General features: G+C 36.7%; 1 protein-coding gene across 1 annotated transcript in view; it reads left to right on the forward strand.

Moving 5' to 3' along the window:
* The window catches only part of igf2bp1 (insulin-like growth factor 2 mRNA binding protein 1), a 44,913-nt gene that overhangs the window by 8,714 nt on the left and 12,733 nt on the right, over positions 1-23,466 (forward strand). The window contains exon 3 of the mRNA XM_049015716.1: positions 22,116-22,164. Within this exon, the coding sequence (XP_048871673.1) occupies positions 22,116-22,164 (49 nt within the window). The remainder of the gene's footprint in view (positions 1-22,115; positions 22,165-23,466) is intronic.

Genomic DNA, 23,466 nt, shown 5'->3' on the forward strand with positions numbered 1-23,466 from the left:
CTGGTCCTTCAAGTGTTTGGGTCACATGTTTTTAAATCAGGCTTGTGCTACTGTGGTCACAGTGCTTATCACATATACCACAAACATAGAGTGTATAGAAAGAGAGTGGGTATACCCCTACTTCCAGTCCATGTGCGACTCCTGCCACAGCAGTAAATGCTAGTCATGTGACTCTTCTTAACCAGTAGTCAGTCCTTTTCTCCATGGAAGTGTATTTTATTTCGTTCCAGCTTATTGGTTCTTTTTAAAAAATTAAGTTTGTTTTATTCCGCACCTTTTTGAAGAGGATTTTTGGGAGACTGCTTTCTAAATCAATCAAAAATGTGTGAAAATTAAATACTGCGCTTGAATAGTTGTAGCTTCCTAAATTACAGTGAGAAGTAATTTTATCTGATAAGTGTTTATGCAGGATTTTTTTGTTTTACATTTTTGCAGTTTTGTATTTTAGGTTTAGAAATGTGATTTCAGTTACAGCATTTATTAGTGAACAAATACAAATTTTCTTACAATATGGATATGTGTGCATTTTCTCATGGTCCAAAATTTGTTCAGCAAACTAATTAATGGATATTTTGATAAAGAATTCTGGTTTTAATGTATACATTCTTATCTTAAAAATCAGGTTGTGTTTTTGACTTTATTTCAAAATATAAATTCTTGAGATCACATTTTAAAATGATACTGACATTTCATAACATAAATCTGGCAAAAAAGAACATTTGTTAATACTTTTAAATTAACATTTCAATCACTGAATGAAAGGATATTTATTTGCCTCATTAAAAATAGTGTGTTGACTAAGATCTGGTGATATTTGAATAGCAATTCTCATTCATTTATACAAATAATTTACTACACCAATCCCATTCATTCATATCCTGCCAAGTAATTCTTATGTCAGTAGAGAAACAGCTGAGAGCAAATTTTCAGATTTACCCAAAAATGAAATTTAATGTTTGTATCTTAATGATTGAGGAATGTGTATTACAGTTAAGATTTTGTAGATTTAGTCCATGACCCATCTGCCTTAGACATTTTTAAAGTTCCGATGAATTCATAAGGCTTTGTCTTAGCAAAGGTATGATTAGCAGTTTGCGATCCCACAGTAGAACTTGTGTGATCTTATGTATCTTGTGTGATTTTAAGTCTTTGGGATTTTGGATTCACAACAGCCACTACTGTTCTGGTCAAGCCAGAGTAATCCCTCAAATGAAATCAAACATTTTATAGAATTTTGCACTTATATGTACATTTAAAATTGTATTTAGATGTAATGAAGCATTTGTTAATAATATCAGAGTTCATCAGATTTCAAATGTACAGTAGAAGATAAGATTTTGAATAATAATTTTAAGTGTATTTGTGTATTTATTTTTTATCATTTCCATGGTCACGAACAGAGTAATGTGTAGTATCTTAAAGAGACAGGGTGGGATTTATGTTTTTGTTACTCATGAAAAGTGACAAAGGAAGTTGTGCTATAAATACATAGTTTTCAGTGATGAAACTTACAGCTGTCTATAAAGTCGATAAACTTTTAACTCCTGGATTTATGAACAAAACAGGCTTGGGTGATAACTGTTCCAGACATGAAATATGTACTGTTTTGTTTTGCTAACTTCCTTCCAAAATAGACTTTTTAAGTGTTCTTTTTGATGTCATACCATATGATTCAGGGAGAAGAAAATATTTCTTTTAATCTGAGTTCTGGAGTGATTGTTACAGCAAAGCCATAAATATTGTTTAATTATAGTCTGATTAGGTAGCTAATGAGTATTTCTGTTTTAGCCATTGCATGTATGTATTCATTATATATTAGCCAAAACAAGAATTATTTGAAAAATCGTCATTTATTTTTAATGAAAAGTTGTGGAAGCAAATTTTGGAAAGACTTTATTCATAACTGATTCTGTGAACTTTATTTTTGGAGTATTCAGACCCTCCTAATTACAATGTAGAGTTATTAGGTAGAAAGATGACTTCATCCATTATTTTCGATTTTCTTATTTTTTGATGTTCTTATTAGTAAATCGTTTATGTAGCTGTTTAGTTATGTTCAAATTCACTTGTTTTATTTGTGTTTCTATATTTCTTCTCTCTTTAGTTTAAAGAAAAAAAAAATCACATTTTCCTTATTTCACTTTTTCCATAGTAGTTAACTGGACTTCTTATAATCTCTAGTATAATTTGTCGACGCTTTGGGCACAGCAAGTTCATTTCTATACCACAATGCAGACACAAGGCAATTCAAAGTGCTTTACAAAGGCAGAAGGATATGTTTAAATAAAAGACATTAAAATCATATTTAATGGACAAAACAGCCCGAAAGCCTAAATAATTAACTGAAAAGAAGTTACGTTGTTGTCACAGTGTATGATTAAACTGGTTTAATGTATTGAAAAGCAGCAGCAAACAGTAATGTTTTAAACCTTGATTTACATGAGCTGACAGTTTCAGCAGCCATCGGGTCTTCAAGCAGCTTGTTTCACAGACAGGGAGCACAGAACCTAAACACTGCTTCACCTTGCTTGGTCTTGATTCTGGGAACACATAGTAAACCTTTCCCAGGTGACATCAGGGTTCCGGATGTATCATGAAGTTCGAGTAAACCAGAAATGTATTTGGGCCTGAGACCATTTAGTGCTTTGTACACAAGTAATAATGCTTTTAAATCAATCCTGTGATGCATAGGAAGCCAGTGCAGTGATCTGGGGTGTGATATGCTCTGTTTTCTTGGTGTTAGTGAGGACTCTGGTGCAGCATTCTGGATGAATTGGATAATTGGCTGGTTTCATGTAAAAGCAAAAAGGTTATTTTTTTACATGATCAAAAACAAGGTAAATGATCAAACTTCGATTAGGCTATTATACCATGTGTTGCACTTTGCCTGAAGATTGACTGCTGAAAATGACCTTTACAACGGTGATAATGATTTGTAGTTTCAGGAATGTAAGTCATTTTATGTGGTTAAATATCTTCTATAGAGGTTGACGGACAGCAAAACGTATGAGCCTTATTATTGTCCTTACAGAAAGATTCTTACAGTTCTTAATTACTTATACATTTGTGTATATTATTACTATGCAATTTTGTAGGACACATTGAATTTTTAAACGTGTCACGTGTTTCAGTCCTGTTATTACAGGTACCTATTTAAGTATCGGCTTAGAGCTTCAAAATGGGACATTTAGTTTTTTGTAACCAGGTGGCATTATTTTAAAACACGACTTCGCAGGAGAAACCCAGCTCTTTCCATTTCCCTTAACTTTTTATTAGCTGCCTTTACAGCGCTTTAACACTGCGAGAGTGCTTGTCTGAGCTCCGCTCTCACACTCCCTCCCTCTCTTCCCCCCTCCCTCTCTTTCTCTGATTCTCTCCGGCTCTCTTGAGTGGGCGGTGCAGTGTCTTCGGGCGCCGCCTTTTTCGCGGCACTGTAGTAGTCTGCAGTAGTTTACAGACTTTATGAATGAAGGCACGTTTCCCTCCTCCGTGAATGTGAAGCTGAAGCGATCCCCTTCGCCTGGGGGGTTTAGCATAGTGGAGCAAGCTTGCTGGAACTGCCTTAGTCCTGCAACACAGAAGGAAACGAAACTGAGAATGCTTCTAATATTTGCAAGCACACCGTGCGACAGCGTTTTTCTTTTTATAATTCGAAAGGAATCCCACGTTAAATCTCTTTACCTAAGATTAAAGGGAGATTACACGTTGTAATAAAATAAAAATATATAATTTAAACATATTAAGTATTTGCATTAGGCAAAAACTAGTATCATGAAGAACACACTTTTAGTTTGTTCTGTTGCAAATAATCCTGTGAATGTGTTGGATAGACAGAAGTTATCATTTCATTTAATGATGGTATTGCAAGAACATATTTTATGTTACATGCTTGGAGTAAAATTGTCCATATACACAGATGTATTATTCAAACATCTATTGTACTATCTAATGTACACGAAAGTGGCTGTCAGTTATTTTTCATGTAAGGTGAATATTTACCGAAACGTGCTTTTCTCGCTAACACGGAAATTTATTTATTGTTCCACTTTTACGCACAGCCACCTGGTACTGATTCATGCTCTTAATTGGGCGTAGTCAAAGAAAAATGGCGCTGAGCTCTCTGCAATTTCAGGGTGTGGCACGTCAGGGCCGTACAGCGCGTCGGCGAGCGTGTTCCATCTTACCGAGTCCTGCTGTTTTTAACAAAATTTCGCAAATATATGCAATTTTGCAACATTCATGTTACTGGAGAAACATTAGTCAAATGTACTAATTATTTACGCAGGCTAACATCACATATGAATGAATTAGTCGAATTGTGCTGCCGCCTGCCTGTGTCTTCCCAGTCAGTTAATCAGAATGGCCGTGGTCTATTCTTCATAGCTTCTAAAATGTGATGTAGATGCATTTCAGTATTCATTTGATAAATTGGCCGGTCAGATGAAAATGAGGCAGAAATTTCATAAGGGGCAACCTTCAGATTTTTAAGCGTGTAATCTGGGTCATTTTAGACCGAATGAGCTGTATCGAAAGAGGGTATATTTCTCATTTAACACCTCTTCGTACGATTTACAGGTCCATTTTCTTAAGACATCACTGGATATGTATATATTTTTGGGCGTAGTGGATTAAAAAAAACTATTCCCATCAATCCATTTTGTATAACTGCTTGCATTACAAAATTAGATTCGTAGCTTTAAGATACGTGCCCTAGTTCGTTTGCTAAATAAATGGCTTGCAGTTCGCGGAAATCACGCCAAAGGTATTTTCTTAAATGTATTATTCTCAGATCCAGAAAAAATATTTCTGAATGCCTTCAAAATGGTTAAAACTGCCCCAACGCCATTTGGCCTGTCTTGTACATGGCACGCCAATTCCAGAAAAAAAGTTATTTTAAGCAATTTCAATTTTATCTTGTGTTGTACATAAGTGCACAAGTCCAACGCCCCTTCTAAATTGCGTGTAGCTAATCTTAGTTCACTACAATAAAAACTGCTGGGTAGTAGCTAGCAGCGAGGATTCCCGCCCCCTTTCACCCATTTTCAATCCTGCGCTGGAGGACACTTGTATATTTGACGTAACGCACAAAATGGAGGGTAAGCTGACTGCCATCTTCTGATTATGGGGCAGGTCATTTGTGGGAGTATGAACCAAGTTTCAGTGAAGGCATGTCCCCTCTACTACCAAATGGATTCCAGAGATTTTTTTTTGCCATGTGTCTTTCCACATCACCAGCCAACATACTCCATACGCGAACAGCACCGCTCTGAGCACATTACCCCTAAGCCATTACAACTGCACGGTAACATATAGTGAGCAGCACTTTCACTAGACTTAACGTACCCTAGAAAACGTGCACACGCACGATTCCTATCAGAATCCAATATCGAGAATTATTATAACGACTGTGCTCTGTGGTTTATAAAATACTATAACAAAGCAAACTAATGGTAATGTATTTTTGGGTGTGTTTTCATCAGCTTGTTAGGAACGCTTTTGTAGGCTTTCTTTTTAAACGGCATGGGTTTTGCGGTTGAAAAAAAAAAAGAACTTTCATATTTACCTCAATGTTCTATTTAAACGAGCACACGTTTTTTGGCGAAGTTAATAGTTATAAATATTTTGTTAGATGTGTAAAGTAATATATAGTAATTCACTAATGTATAGGTTTTATTTATTGATACTTGGTAGAAAATCAGAGCCCATTCATTACTCGCCATACACCTCTCTTAAAGCTATGGCTCCCTTTGAAAGTGCAATTGTTTGCTGCCCTTCCCCCTGCCCCAGATTGCCCTCCATGCCTTTTAAACTCAGTAAGCAGAGGATTCCAAATCTAGCTTAGGGTCAGAGGTCGAGATGAGACGTTGGGAATTATCAGCCCGCTTGATGGGAAAATGGGGGTGAAACACTATTTGTAGGCACCAGTCTTCACTTTCTTTGCTCTTTGGAATTTTCGCTGTATGAAAAAGAGCAAAAGAGAGTGAGTGAGGAAAGGACTGGGGGTTACGAACGTGACACTGCATGAAGAGAGCCTGTGTTTTGCTCTCACTATAGCGCTGGGTGACGCAGGAATCCTGTCCTGTTAATCCACATGTCTGTGTTTGCCCCCAAAACGTAAGTTATTAAAACCACCATATTAATTTTCATAATACAGTAATATCACTCCAGAACACTATGAACTTCCTAGAATATGTTTGTTTTTATTTCTTAATAGTGTCATTTTAATAATAATAATAATAATGTCATATGACCGAGACCAGGATAAGCAGGTGAGAGACGGATAGATGGCTAATGGTAACAATAGCAGTATTACATTTAGTAGTACTACTCTAGAGTTTGAGTGTGTCTGTGTTTCTTGTGCTTTGAAGAGTGGCTGTCAGACAATGTTGAGCAATTTTGATTCTAAACATCTTTACGCTATGAACCATGCTTAACATTTCTGTAACAGCCCATTGTGTTCGTTAGTGTTTTTTTTCCTTGGCATTTGATACTAGTTATTATTGCTGGCAGGATATTCTGGCAATAATTTTAGTTATGTAATGTTACATAATATAAATGTAAACCACACTCACCTAGCTGATAATTGCACTTTGCATTTATTTAATACATTCAAACTGTACTTTGCATTTATATATCTTTGAGAATTACTTTACTTTTAAGTCTATTAAAATGAAGTATTGTGTAATGATGACACAATTTATATTACTATATTGCTGATAAATATGTTTAAATGTGTTAAGTCTTTATATGGTCATTTTTCTCTTAAGTTCTTTTTCTCACATGTGAGAACTTGCAATCGATTATGAATGAGGCATTGAGGAACTCTCTCACTCACAGTAATAATCAGTAGGGTTGTATACTTGCATACTCCACATAAAATTGGCATTCTTTTAACATAAGTTTCACGTGTGTTTCCTTTGTGGTTGCTTTACTCTGGTAGTGTCCTACAATTCTCGGAGCATTTAGTCTTCCTTTAGAGTACTCTTGAAAATACAATGGGTTTATGGAAAATTGTGAATTAAACTCAATAGAATGATCCCAGTGTGACCAGGTAGTGCTATTTTTGTGTTCCCTCACAGCATAATTTTGATCTTTTGTATTTGTATATTTTTTTGATTCATAATATGAATTATTGCATTATATCATGAAACTCAGAACTAATGTAACATTTGTTAGGTGATGTACAAAATTAACTTTTTATTTTATATATATAATCTCAATTTCTCAATAGTTCAGTTTATATTAAGACATGCTGTTTAATCATATTTCACTTTGTAGAGTTTCAGACTTACACTTATATATAGAGAAAAATTGTAATTGCGAACTTATGAATTTATCCTAGGTAACATATATGACAAAACACTGTTTAAAAATACTGTAAAACAACACACACAAATACTTTTTTTGTTTTGTTTTTTTCCCCAGCAATGTTCAGATGGGGTGCGATTACATTTCACTGTGCTGTGGTTTTTCTTAACTTCCCCGTGTTTTTTTTGCTTTAGTAATATGGGTGGTCAACAAATTTAAATCTGCTTACAAAAATCCAATAACAGCCCCTTCATTTATTTTACACACCAAGTCTGAGGTTCACTTAGTCACTCAAAACCTTTTTGTGCTGTGTCAGGTTTGGAGGGTTATACCATTTTGTTTCCAACAATATTGAGCTACAATATATAGTATCATGGGTACTAATATAACATTTTTTTTTTTTATCTCTAAATCCATTTCCACCCTGAGTAAGATTACTGTTAGAATATTTCTTCGTTTAAGTTTCTGCATATTGAGTTGAAAAACTCAAAAGCACTTTAAAATAGATTACTTTTGTAAACTTGATGACAGGTGTAGGCTGATCTCTGGTTGATTCTGGAATTCTTTGGGAAACTATCTTCTGTCATTATCTGTAGAAGTGCATTGTGGGGTGAGGGAAGTGGACACTTTTGATGTGTTATTCCCGTTCAGTAGCATTCCCACTTCCCAAAAGACAGTGAGAGTCCTAAACATTTTATATTATGATATTAGCAATTATTGCAACGCCTTACTAGGAAAAGCAATAGGTGGATGGATGGATGGATGGTTGTTAACAATTTAGCAAACAATTATGGTTGCTGCGCAGCACTGTGTACTCAATGAGTGGCCCCCTCACATCCCAAACCTGTCATTTTGACCTAATTTTTCAGTCCCCACAAGAGGAAACTTTATAAAAATCTTGTTGTATTTTGTTTAATTACTTGTGGTTAAAGGGCTGGTTAGGGGTTAAGGTTGTCATTGTTGTGATTAGGATTTTTCTTATAGAAATGAATGGACAGTCCCCACAAATATTTGGATATAAACTTTATTGCCGTCCAGAGATAACAGTTTGACTGATTGGGATATCAAAATCACACCTACTATGTGCATGTGTGTGCATGTATGTATGTGTTCAATTGGCTATCATTACATACAGAGTGTATCCCTGCCTCATGCCTAGCGCCCTCTGCAACCCGTTCCAGGATAAGAGGCTGAAGATGAGTAGATTATGATTGTTCATTCATTGTTGTTAAAAATACTGAAAGTTTAAACCTAAAGCTCAACTTTACATTGCTCCTTTATTGCTTGTTCAAAATTCACCATCTGATATTTTATTGAAAAAATGTAAAACACATTTTATATAAAAAAAATATATTTAGAAAATGCATTATAATACAACATCCTTTAGAACTGACACATATACACGTTTGTAATAACTATATGCAAGTAATTACCTGGTATTTTTGAGAATAGTTTTTAGAGCTTCAGCTATTGTGAATTCTCAGTTGAGAAAATAAATGTAAACAGAAGAGAAACGCAGACTAATCAGCTCCATAGTCAGCCATGTTTATTTAATTTCATGAGCATATAAATTTGTATTTCTAGTACTATTTTCTATGTGGTTATTTGTGAGTCATCAACCAAATCTTCTGATAATAAATGCATCTCCAACTAGTGTATTTGAAAAGTGAATCATGTTTCAGTGATAAAATCAGTAATACTTTATTTGGATCGTCTGCCTATGGATGGTGTACAGAGTATTTGTATTTTTAACATTTCAACAACTTATTAGTTGAGAATCAAAAAATAATTTAACATAGGTTGAGTGAGCAGTCAAATTCAACTAAATTATTTTAAGAATATGTAGGTATGTTCATCAATCGTTACATATACTCTGTATACTCTATATTCTTTTACATATACAGTGAAACAGCTGAATTATTGAATGTCAACTAAGTTGCTGAAATGTTACACTCTATGGGTGGACTGTCCAAATAATGTGTTACCATAAAATCTAATTCAGAAGACTGATGTTATATCGTGATACTCCACGATATTTGGTTATATGGTGATACTGTATGATATATGGTTACACAGGTTTGACTGGCTGAATACACATGATTGGTACTACTCGGTTTAATGTTTTGTGTATATTTGTTTTATAAATAAAGATTTGCCCAGAAAAGAATATAAAATCAATATCACCAATATCATCAAAATGACCAGATTAACAACCTTAAGGGTTTTAATATGGAATGTATCAATGGCTTTAAGAAAGAAGAAAGAATTATGTAATTATATAAGATTAAGAATTATGCTTTTGTTTAGCTCAGGTCACTCAACATTAAGCGTTCACTTCATGCACTTATACTGCTTGGTATTTTTGATATGTCTGCATGATTTTTTTAAGATACAGCACCATTCAGCGTGTGCTTTTCATGGATGTATTTATTTATTCATGCCGCCTCGTCATCCAACCAGTCTTGATCTAATAATCTATTTGTAATGAAATCTGAAATTGTATGTACCATTTTTGCCCAATTGCTTTTGTGTTTCAAACGCAATGGATCATCCTTCTAAGCTGTATGTCGGTAGTATTTTCTGTGAATTTGTGCCACTAACAAATTATAAGAAATGAGAATAGTTGTGGAATTCAAGACAATTGCAACTGTTGCAGTGAACCAGTGCAGTGGGGGTGGTGACAGAAGTTGCTTTTGTCGTGCAGACAAAGCTCAGATCTGACTGACAAAGGGTTAATGTCACATCAGCATCTCCTGTTTTCCTGTCTTGTGGAGTGACCTTTCACCTCCAGTGGGGATAGCGCCTAAGGGGATTGGTTGATAAGGAATGCAAAAGGGGGGAAGGAGAGAGGGATGATCAGCAGAGTAGCGGTGATGGGTTTGGGGGAGGGGTCTTTCACAACAGTTTATTCTTTTGATCTTCTTCTGGTTTAAGATCACTATTTGTTGTGTAGAAGAAGCAGACGTTAACTGAAGATAAATCTGTATTGGTATATTCTGAAAATATATGTGTTTGAATTTGTTGTGGTGCACAAGAAACGTAGAGTAATATAAATACTTTGTTTCACTAATGAGACATTTCATTGACTTCTTCCTTATAATCTGTCTCTTTAAGAATAATCATCTTAAATTGAGCTGAGCATGGAGTAAGCTTCATGTGCTCAGGAGGGAAAGACAAACTTATCCAAGTTTTTAATGAATTCTTTGCTGTGGGTAAACAAGTAGCATACATTCAAAAAGCATATATTAGTTTCGGTGTGCATTGTTGTACTCCTTCATTAGACAACAGTTCAGATATTTACTGTTAATCCCATAAAAATAGAGAGTGCTCTTAAGTAGTTGTTTTATGCTAGTTTTGCCATATAGAAAGCCTTCACAAAGATCGCATAGGCTTCCTTAGCGCATGGACATATATCACCCAAATATTTAGCAAATTAAGTTAATTGGTACCTGAGCATTGAGCATATACATTTTAAAATAAGACCATTAAGAAGAAGAATACTGCTCACTCACTAATCAACTGATTAGTAAATGCTCAAAACTAAAAACAAATGTCTTGTGAGATGGTGGCCTAATTATGGTAAAAGAAATTATGATTTAAACTCAGGCTTTGTGGTTCAAGAGGTAATCTTTTGTTATATTCTTAGACATTTCGTTTCTCATAAAATGTTCCCCTGTGAAGAGCTGTAAAATGTAAGTTTTTTTTTTAATTGAAGCCTTCGTAATGCCGTACCAATTTGGTTCATAAAAGACATCAAAGAGAGGTAAAATCTCAAGCATGGTAAAAGATAGTGATAGCAAAGTTAAGGTATTATTGCAAACCAGTCTGCTGTCACATAGTCTTTTATTGCTATTGCATTTGACTCCACACATCGCTAATTCAAAGTGCAACAAACTAAGCCACATGGAAACAGATTTGTACAAACTGCATGAGTGAGACGTGGGTATTTGCCTACTGTGCTTTAATTGAGAAAACTGGTTGGTGTTGATCTAAGGGAAAGAATGAGCTATGGTTTTCTTAATGTCTTCTGGTTTTTCCACTGTTTAAATACATTCACCCTGAAGTTTTGACATATTTCTTATATAAGACTTAGTTGTGTGTATCTTAGATGATTTGTGTTTTGCTTTTTAATGACAAATGTTTGTCTAATCTTTTCTTCATTTCTTTTCATTTTATGATTAAAATATCATGAACTGATTATGTGGGACATTAATAAGACTGCTTTGAATTAAGAATAATCTTTGGTCATGAACAAGTTATCTTCAGTCATTTCTTTAGTTTTTGTCCGCTTGGGTAACCTTTTGTCTCTCTTTCCACTGACTGGTGGCAGTTTCAGCAAAAAAAGTTGCACTTGAGAAAAGATAATGATGATGAGTGCTGTGATTTTGTGCACGCAGTGTTTCTTCCGCAATCACTGATATCATCTGCGGGTGCTTTAGTTAATCTAATGACATCAGGTCTGTGTTGTGCTGTAGGTTTTTACTTTACTCTTCCCCAGACTCTTCACTACAATATTTCAAGATATGAATCATGATAAAATGGATTCCCCCCCCCCCCTCCAGTCTTACCCATTGCCCCTTGCAATGATTGAGTAGTTTTAGTTTTTTCACATTTAATTCTTTTGACTGACTTCCTCAATTTTACTGCAGTTGCCCTTATGTGTGATAAAAATCTTGTTTACAAACTAGACATGTTATTAAAGACTCTTGTCATTGGTTAAATGGTATGATGGCATCAACAGACAGAATATAGAAGTCGGCATAGTTGCATACCTGAATATTTGTGGTTATATTGTTTATATTGTATCCATAGCCATAGTGTATATTGCTACGTCCTACACCATCCCCACTCTGGATATCCTGTGGTGGTCCATCATGCATTCAAAACTTTTTAATAGGTGGCACACAGGGGCCTTTTCTAATGCAAAGCAGACGTCGCCCCGTGTTTCCTGGAAAAATTAGCTTTGGTGGCCTTTGCTCTAAAAAAAAAAAAATAAAACGCAAAAGGAAAACTAAAAAACACATTTTATCTTCTTCAGCTATTCTTGAATGCCGTCTTCTCCAAAGTACTTTGCCTGTCGGTGTATATTCAATAAAATTAACATTCACGTCTGTAGATTGATGGCAAGAAAGGTGACAAAATATAGATCAATAGCACTCAGTAAGCAGTGAAAGGAGCAGCTGATGAAAATATTCAAGATATGACTGGTGTAAAGTACAGAATGGGGGGGGGGGGGCAACAGGGATAAGGAACGGAATTATAACTGTAGAAGACGGGACCTGTATGCATACCAGATCCACCCGGAGTCACAGGTGATCCACATACATGCATGGTGGATGCTGTGCTACCCTTTGAGGCTATGAACATGACCGTAAAACTATAGCACACATCCCTTCATTTAAATGCAGAGTGTAGATGTGGGGTGTAACATTTAGATATTTATGATATTTTGAAATGTTAGGTGGTGTCTTATAGGAATGTACAAATTTAGTTATTTGCATGAAATTGAAATGCAGACCCTGCATATTACGGTTGTTTAATGTTTCCATTAACCTGTTGCCCAGCTTCCCAAATTACAAAGTCACATAAATTACTGCTAACTAATTTCTTGCCGTTGTGTCCACGGGAAGCAGGGTTCCCCCTCCTTCAGGCAGTGCAGTGGCGCTGTTCTGTTCTATCTCTGGCATTAAAGACTGAGACGGAGCTTCTCCGCTGCGTCCTCATCAGCCTCCTCTTTCAGGTTTGTAACTTTCTGAGCTATAACTGGCAACTACCTGAATGACAGGAGGATCTAGGAAGTACAGCCCCCATTTCCTGCCGTTGTGCCATTACACATCTTAGTAGGTCTGCATTTTCATTGCTTGTTCTTGTAGATGCTCCTCAGTTGAACAGTGGATTATAATATAATTAGGGTACCAGTTTTTGTCCAAATCGCTGAAGTTTTTCTGTCGTATGTCAGATCTCTGTTCATTATTTTCCCAGTAAGTCTTAGCTGATTATAACAATCTTAACTGATTTTGGCGATCTCAACATACAGAGAGATCATATGGGTTTACCTTACTTGATTTTACGTGATTGTTTCACTAATAAAGTGTTATATGTGTTTCATATTAATTACCTTACATTTAATTAGATTAGAGAATCACATTCAAAGGTCTGCTTATAGATTAATTGAACTAAGAGTCAAATGAATAAACTGAAGGTTGCTTTTTTACCATTACTGGTTATTAAGGTGTGTTGTATGAATATACAGAACTGTGCAAAAGTCTTAGGCAGAAAAGGAAAATGCTGCTTAAATGGTCTTCATGTTTGTGTAAAACTATATTATGAGTGTCAAAGATTCTCAGCCTGACCGTTTCAAAACCTGCCCTGAAGTCATCTCAGTATTTGTAGCAACCATCCAATAAATCTGTGTAGTTTTTGACTTCACCGCTATCCCACCTCCTTTGGTTAATCAATACCTCGCTGAGTTATTTAATACACCAATGTATTTTTTGACTTGGCCACTATCCCACCTAGTGTGGTTAATCAATATACCTCATTGAGTTATTTGACGAATTAAGTTAATTAATTAATTGAGCTGGTGGAGAAATTTCATGAATACATGGAATAGCTGAGGTTCCACTGAGGAGAGGTTTGGGAACTGAAGTATAGTTCATCTAGTCATCCAACAACATACCAGTAACTTTTTGGAGAACAGAAGAAATTCTTTTTTATGTGTTACTGTTAATTTTTACATATGCGGCAATGTTAAATGGCGTTATTTTTTTCTGAGCAAATATGCAGTTACTACGTAGATAAATAGCCTTAAACATTTTCTCTGCCTGCCTAAGTCTGTCCTATATATCATACTTACCAAATGGTTCAATTTTTGCTTCTGTAAAAGTATGTATGTATTTGTTTGTTTTACTGCTGCAAGTGGTCTTTTGCAAGCAGAAAGCTGTTGGTGGGTGTTAGTAGCATAAAGCGTAAAGGTGAAGACAGCAGGAGACTCTCTATCTCTTTCTGTGGGGTAGAAGTGCCCTGTGTCTGCAAACTAGAGGAAAAAAACAGCTGTGGCTGCAGGGGTGTCTTTGCACAGAGGACTAGCATCATCCAGATGTAGTGCTTTGTCAGGAGGCTGAGGGATACAGAATGGATGAAGGAAGAAAAGCACAAGGAAGTGAGGGGGAGGGAACCGCATGATGCCTTTCTTCTTAAGAAACAATCGTATTGGTATATGGGGTACAGTCAAGATGAGATTAAGCTGCACTTGTATGTGGAGTACTGTCAAAAGCAAAATGAATGGCATTGATATGTAGCGTACGGTGCCCTGTGTTTCCTGGGGTGGGATCCCAGCTCTCTGTGGTCCTTTACTGGATAAGCAGTTAGAAGATGGATGGATGTATGGATGGGATACAGTGAACAGAATGTGATTCCACTGATGTGGTACTTTCAGATGATTTTAGAAAAATGTAATAGTTTTATCTGCCGCAATATTTTGTAAACCTCTAGATCTGTCACACATTGCTGTGATACAGCTTTTGTCTCCAACTCCAAATGTAAGGAAATGTTCTCTCAGCGAACTGATTTGGACTGATTCAGATTTCATGTGGCTGCAAATAAGTGGTGCAAGTGCAGAGCATTTGGGAAACCACCTACTAAAACATGTTTTTTATATATCCTGTATATATATTGCATTGTTATATTCATAGTATAGAACATACTGTGCTATGAAGCTTTGCATAGGATTGGACGTGGTGTATTTGCATGTTGTACTTTAGCTGAATCCCTCAAACAGGCTTGCCAGCGAGTGAAGAAGTAGTGTTGCCTAATCTTCCACATTAAGGAGATGCAGTCTGTGGTGTTCAGAGATTTACATTTTCATAGGGTTCAGTTATTTACCTTTTACATTTATTTACTTGGCAGATTCTTTTGAATGAAGCAACATACAAGTGAGGCAGGTCGTGCATTATAAGCACACAGCTGTCATGGAGCCAGCTAGGTGGCAAGGCTGAGCTTCCAATGAATGACCAGTAGCAAGCTCACGTTTGCATGGGAGAAAGAGCTGCACAATATATTACGAACGAGACTGGAATTCAGGCATCTGAAGTGCCACACGCTGTGGTTTAATTCATGCCATCATACTCAAGAAACAACCATGTCATCTTTCTTTTTGTGCCTGTGATAGCATTTCCCACTCCTCCATGAGGTCAGGAGTCCAGGCTGGGAAGAGACGTTTTCCACGCTTCACCTACCACTCTGTTAGAGCAGCAGATTTCAGAATTCAGGCATATCTTAGCATATGTATTTACATGCATATACAGGGCACAACAGTCACACACTTATCATGTTTATATTCATATATGTCTTCAACCACGGATGGTCCAAAAGGAATGTTCCGGCAACTGCAGCCAGGGTGGACCATAACGTAATATACACCCCTCTTTGCCCCCTTCACCCATTTGTTCCTTCATGGTCACCCAGCGAAGTGAACGTGCAGCATTTGAATCTGAAGTGTGGCCTTTACTGCCCTTGTTCTTCCTCTTTTCATCATGTGACTTCAGAACTATAGCTGATTGGTGGTAGGAAGTAGATGAGCTTTCCTGTCTGCAGCATTCATGAAGCTCTTCCTCTTTGCCCATCCTCCCACACGCTTGCCCCATTTAACTGCTGCAAAGGTGTCGTACAGGATTCACCCAAAGTTTTCCGTCAGCCGCTGCAGTGAGAGACAATGTGCATCAGTCAGCCGTTTCCAGAGCTTTGTACAAAAGTGTGATATGTTGCTAAACATGCTAATATAATGAATATACGTATGAGAGGTGTGCTTCAGTAAGTCATGGCAATGTCTTACCTGCTCAGGATATGCTTTTAGATTATATGAAATGATGAGCATTTCTTTTCTGTAGTTTCTATTCTAAATTTTGTTGTCCACTACTCCACTAGTTAATGTAATTATAAGTATCTGCATAGAACAATTTTCTCATGTTATCGGAAAACAGTGTGATAATCTACTTTAGTCCGTCCCAAACATGTTATATAATTTTTTTGCATTTTAGGTTGAGATCAAAGGGGACTCAGTGGGTGGCACTGCTGCGTCCATAAGGTGAACATAGAGTGTAATTGTGCCCTACGGTGCCTGGAAGTTGAATAGATGGACGAGGGTAAAGGGGAAGTAATTATTGCGTAATACTTTCTAATCTTAAGTTGCATTATTATCATGTTTGTATGTCTTTGGCAATGGGATTCAAGGCATTATGATGGAACTAATAATAAAAAAAGATATGAATACAATCTTGTGTGTGTGTGTGTGTGTGTATGTGTGTATGTATATATATATATATATATATATATATATATATATATATATATATATATATATATATATATATATATATATATATATATATATATATATACACGTGTTGATTAGATATACAATAAAAAAAGTAAAAAGTCTTGTATATTGTTTGGTTACTTATGGTTAAGGTTAGGCCTGGGTAGGGGTTACGGTCGTCATATTGTCATTAGCGTTTTCCCCATAGAAATGAATGGAGAGTCCCCACAAAGATATAATTTTACACACCCTTTCAGTGGACTGGCATCCCAGTCAGGGGGCACCCTTGCCTTATGACCTGTGATGCCTGGATTTGGTTCCCAGCCTTCCCACAACACTGATGATCATATGCAGCCAGATGATGGATGGATATTATTTAAATTGATGTCATAATCTTACATGTATCTTACATTTATCTTGCTATTAAAAATGTTTTCATGCTGAGATGCTGACTTGAGTTGAACGTCTGTTTTTCTGGATGACAAGTTGTTCGTTTATTTAATTTAGGAAGAGTTTTTGCTTTCAAACATATCCCATTTTCCCATATTCACTTCTTTCAGTACTGCCAGATCCTCCGTATCTAGGAGCATTTTAATTAGTGTTATTGCACTGACACTTGGGCCTTGGTAGTTTATAATGTCTGCTGGTCATAACTCCCCCTGCTTTGCCCTCATTATAAAAAGTGCCCATGTTTGTGGATGCTGAGAGGACAGCTGGTAGTATGCTACAGCGGCTATGCGTTGTTCAGTTTCAGTAAATTAATTCACTCAACCCCCACCGAAAGACTCACGTTCGTGTGGAATCTGCATTACATACAAACCCATCGATCTCTCTTCAAAGTCACTTGGGGTGTACTCGCGTTTTTTGATCCGTACCGTGCCTGAGCATGTTTGACCCCCAAAGTACAGTTCGTTTGACTAGTGTGATCGCTGCGTACCGTGCCCAGACCCGCTGAAAGAGCACCGCTCAGTTGGACTTGGGCACGGTACGCGTATAGGCTGTGTCCAAATTCATGGGTGAAATTCTTCTAAGACTGCATTTGAAGATCAAATGCGTCACAGGGGTGCAAAAAAGCTGTCCTATTTCAAAGGTTCCTTCAGATTGGTCTAACAACGTGTTCTTTGGCCAAGTCGCTAAGGATCCACAGGATGGATCCTTCGCAGTCCAACATATCCCAAGATTCACAGTGTCGGTCTTTGAAGGACACCGCCTACAAAGACTATATAGACCGCATCCTTCAAAGGATGTAGCCTCTGAATTCGAACACAGCTCCTGTTGGATTGCTAACCGTGCCTGAGCCCAGAACACAGATATGATGTCAGTGGTGCAACTGGCACACGCATGCGCAGATGTACACTATACATGATGCAGACAAGGAAGGAACGGATCGGGTAGCAACTTAGCAGTCATTGCGGCAGAGGGATCACTTTGGTCTATGGCAGAGGTGCAGTGTACGCTGGAAATTTAAGGTTGACGCGAGTATCCAGGAACAGCTGAACGCAACACATAAAAACTCTGAAACATTTGGCAAAATACGGGACATTTTATACGAGAGCATCTTTTTATACATGCAGCACGATTAAATGAAAATTGCTGTGTTGCATGCGCAATAGATGTGTATGAACGCTGTGTGTCATCTCACTCGTAACGACTCCAAAAGATGTTAATCTTGGACTCCATTGTACTGTGCGATAGTGCTTTCCTTCCTGTGATTTTTTCGACACGAAACGTCATACGGTGATGATGAAAGCGTGCTGAAGCCCCGGACGTTAAGCATTAAGTGCAATCTGAGCCCAGTGGGGAGGGGGGACAGTATTGCTATGGTTTGCTTTGCAAAAGGCAGGCAGAACCAAGAACTTTATGGACAGGCACAGTGTCTGTTGCAGTGAGATATATATATATATATATATATATATATATATATATATATGTGTGTGTGTGTGTGTGTGTGTGTGTGTGTGTGTGTGTGTGTGTGTGTGTGTGTTTATGTATAATTATTGCATAATATTTTCTAATCTTAAGTTACGTTATTATCATGTTTGTATGTGTTAATGGTCTTTGGGATTCCAAGAATTATGGTAGAACTCATTTAAAAAAATATCCCAAAGAAATGAATGGATGGTCCCCACAAAGATATGAATACAATCGTGTGTGTGTGTGTGTGTGTGTGTGTGTGTGTTTACAGGTATAAAGTACAAGCAAATTCTACAAAAGTATGCTTTAAGTAATTATTGTATGTAACAGTTTCATTTGAAATAATATTACAAATTATTTTAAGTTATAAAAAAATGAAAATACATAAAAAAAGAACCAGAAATATGATTGTAATATATATAAATTCATATATTATAACGCTTAAACTCAATATGTAACGCTAACAACTTTGGCAACAATTTATAACATGATTTGTTTAATGTTAATCCCTACTGGTTTTTCCACTTGGTGCAATTTTTGCCTGTTCTGTTTGGCATAACTGTTCGAAGTTTCTCCAGTTTCTTGGATATTGTTTGTTATCAAGTCATGCCACTGAGTCTCAACTGCATTTTGACTCCATCACTTTAGGTCATTCTAGGGCGGCTTTGGCCTTATGTTTGAGGTTGTTGTCCTGTTAAAAATTAGTCTAGTTTTAAGTATAAAAGTTAAGCATATTGAATTAGGTTTTCCTCTAGTATTTGCCTGTATTTTGCACTGTCTATTCTTCCTTCATTTGTTGCAAGCCTTCCAGCCCCTGCTGATGAAAAGCAGCCCCATAACGTTGTGTTTTACTGCAGGGACGGCATTACCTGGTGATGTGCTGTGTTTGGTCTGTGCCAAACATAAAGCTTCGTTAGTGATGGCTAATATGACAATAATTGTCACCGGTTGCAATTGTATCCATGTGAGTTATTGCGAGAATCGTGGTACAGCACTATTTAAGTACTAGTTATTATAATAACAGAATAAACCCACTAGCACCTATCAAGTGATGTCTGCAAGTTTGGAACTTGCAACTGGGCAGCAAAAATGGACCGATATGAAACAAAGCGATTTCAGCCTGCAGATTTCAGGACTGTCTATATATCTCACTTCTTTGTCAATAATCTCAGTCAATGTCAGTTTAATGGCTCGATCTTGAACCTAAAAATAAATTTGTATTTTCTAACCAGTTTTTACGACTTGGTTAAAAATAAGAAAAGAATTCAAAATCTTTTGTATTTAAGCCATTAGACCGCATTGGACTTGTGTCGCACGGTAGCTGTGCTGTCAAAGGACCAGGGCGTGCAGCACGGCTTATGTGGAATAATTGGTTCCAAAAAAGGTTCTGATTCATTTGTGCTCAAAAGCTTTTGAAACTTCAGCATAATAAAAACACTTCTGCTGTAATGAGTCAGTCTCTTTTATATGTACAGTATGCATGCTTTAATAAGTTTATTATCGTAATGCTACAAGCAGTTCTGCTTGCTGGTTAAATGGTCAGAGAATTAATTATTACCTACATTCCAGTTTGGTTGGTTTGTTTGTAAACACAAACAAAAATTATGATCTGTATCATGGATTGTGATTTTAACCAAAAGCATTGTAATGCAACGTTTTGACTACATCTCCCACCTCTACCCTACTGATGCCCAATTTTTATTTCATCTGACCACAGCACTATGTTTTCTCAGGTGCTCTAGGTAAATTCTGATGTGGATCATCTTAAGCAGTGGCTTCCTTCTTGCCACTTCCATGCATTGATCTCAGAATGGTTGTCTGATGCACATCCTCTCCCATTATGGCCTCTGATATTTGCAACTCCTTCAAAGTTATTGTTGGTCATTTCTTACACGTTTCCACCTTGCCCAGATGCTCACTGTGGAAAGATGATCTGATCTAGGCTGTGTCTGTATTGTATGATGCTTCTTCCATTTCCTGGTGACTATATTGTACTGTCAGGGGTGTTGAAGGACTGATTTTTTTTGTACCATTCTTTTAATCTATGGTTTGCTATGACTTTCTTTGGAAGCTTCTTGGTCTTCAAGATGTATTTACTTCAGAATTCATTATCCGAGGGACCTCGTAGATATTTGTTTTTATCGTGAAATTTGTGTTTATTCATTGTGAACCGCTGTTGTTGCACACTGGAAAAGGGCTTTTAACTGACTGGGTGGCTTGTTACGGTTAATCTTGTGCACGTAACCACAGTGAAACAATTAACTTTTGCAAACAGCATATTTCAGTTTATTTTCAACATGTTGTGATGTAAACCTTCTGGTAACCTAAAATAGTTCAGGGTGAGGATAATTTTTAATTGAAGTTTCACACATTAAAGTATTTATTATCCAGTAAAATGTATTTTTGTTAAGGGACTCTTTTGATACATTATATAATTGGTCAATTAAACTTTAATAGCAGCACAGTATTAGCAAGTCAATCTGTTTGTTTGCTAATTGATTAATTTGTATATTTGTGGTGTAAAAATTAGTGACAGTGCTTATGTGGTGTAATTCAGCAGCTGTTGAGGGAACATCAGGTATTGCAAGTCTCCCTCTTGTGGTCTGTCCTTTGGGTGTTTGCAAATATGTAAGTATCTGGACAATACTTGTATTTTGAATTGAGGAGGAGGTGCTCTCTCACTTCCTCCTACTTATGGAAATGCAGAAGAGTCTAATGCAAAATATTGATGGAAAAAAAGAAGAAAAAGGGGAAAAAAGAAAAAAAGGAAAAAAAGGGAAAAAATATATTGATGAAATGCTTGTTCCTCTTGTTTGCCTTTAATTCGTATGGATTGGCTCAGAGGTTTAGTTGTACTGCAAACTGCTGGAGGTTACATGATTTATACTTTAGACTCAGGATCTAGCTTCATTTTACAGGAGAGATAAGCTTGCTGTTTGATGATGGAGTGTCTCATTTGGCAAAATTAAACGTCACGTTATAGAACGTAGAGAACTGGGTGCTGAACAGGAAGTTGGTTTTCCTGTATCTTTTGGAGGTGGGGCAAGTGGAAATGGATGAATCCACAACCCGCTTCACAACTCATGCTATATGAAAAATGACAGGTGATTGCCTTGTTTTGTTAAAGCCACAAACCATCACTGGAAATCGACATGTAAAGGAGTTTGTTTTCATCAACAGTCCTGTTCATGGACATCAATGGGCATCTTCCTGCCCCCAAGTTTATTGGTTGATGGTTTCTTCATTCTTTATGTTTTTTATTAAACGTTCATCATAACATTGACTGTCGCCTATTATACATGAAAGGTGTGACAGGGACTTTTTTCTGAAATTCCTTATGGCGTGTGGTGTTTTCTTTTTGTGTAGTTCAGAATTTTGGCTTTGTCAGGAAATTTATTGCTATTTATTTTTTCCAAGTTAACATTATAGCAGGATTACAGTAGAGCTGAAAGGAAGCTTCTGCCTGTCCACATTGTTTATTTATTACACAGCAGCTTCCAATGTGTCCAGTCTTAGTACATAAGACGGTCTGCTGATTTGCTCTGTACTCATCAAGGGCTCTTTTTTTTGATTGCAGGACCAGGAAACTCCAGATCCGGAACATTCCACCACATATGCAGTGGGAGGTGAGTGTGCATCCTTGGGTGGCTTTGCTTTATAAATATACAGTCAAAGGTGATGATGATCCATAAGTTGCTAGCTTTCTTAATAAATTATGTAGATATTACATATGTTACTGCCTAAAAAAATGATGTATTGCATGTCAGTTACTGTTATTTCATTTGCAGCACGCATTCATATCTTTCATAGGTACCAGGAATAATTGTAAACAAATAATTATTTCCAGATGATAAAAGTCAAACTTTTTGCTACAAGCTATAGGAGGCTACAATGTATGAAACTTTAAAGTGAAAATTTTTTATTTCAACTATGACACCTTTGTGTTTCGGAATTGTCCCTCATCATCATAAGTGTCTTTTTGAATCTTCACTGCCTACAAAATCACATCGGTTTGCACACAATATGCACCACTGTAAAGGAAGGTCGCCTAGATATTACCACCTGAAAACTGAGGCAGTCGCTGAGGAATCGTATAGTATAACGGATCAATATGTGAGCAGGAGACTGCAGGAGTAACACGGACAGTATTCCTGCATGCGCTTTCACACTTGGATTACTGAAAAATTATATATTAAATTATAATTTATTTTTTGAATATTGGTATTTTCAAAGTAATTAATTTTAATAAGAGCAAAGCATATCCACTACAAAAATCAGAAAGTGATCTTTGCATTGGAATAATCATATATTTTTCTAGTATGTTTGGAATATTTTCTTTATTCTGTTCAATCACAGGTTTAGAGATTAGTGGATGTTTTGGTGCATCATATAGATTTAGCCATGATTTGCACCCAGATTGCTGGACGTACGTAACGCAGAACAGCGCATCCTGAGATGGGTTCAGCTGATGCTTAGCCGTCGTCAGCAGAATTGTCATGGGCTTGAAACGTTCACATTTTACTTTAGAAAGTAGAACTTGAGATTATTTGTATTTTAAGTCTGTATTGTTGTGTGATTTTCAATTAACAAAATTAGTTCTCCGGGAATTATTCTAATTAAAACGAGGTCTCCACTGGGGATACACAAGAAGACAGTTCTGTGCTGCTAGAATATTAACCTCTCATGCACTCGCCGAAACTTGCAGTGGTGGGAAGTGCACCCTCTTTCACCCCCAGTACCAATTCATTACACACTGATAGACTTAGTGGGGAGTAGCTTCTAAGTAGCTTCGGAGGACTGTAGCTACAGAAAACTTGACTTCATCTTACCATGTAACGTGATGTGGTATCACACTACATTTACAACTGATGATGTCTGGCATCAATATGGAAAAATTCTCATACAGTGTGTTCTTCCACTGACTTCCA

Source organism: Brienomyrus brachyistius, chromosome 5 (assembly GCF_023856365.1).
Source record: "Brienomyrus brachyistius isolate T26 chromosome 5, BBRACH_0.4, whole genome shotgun sequence".
Lineage (NCBI taxonomy): Eukaryota > Metazoa > Chordata > Actinopteri > Osteoglossiformes > Mormyridae > Brienomyrus > Brienomyrus brachyistius.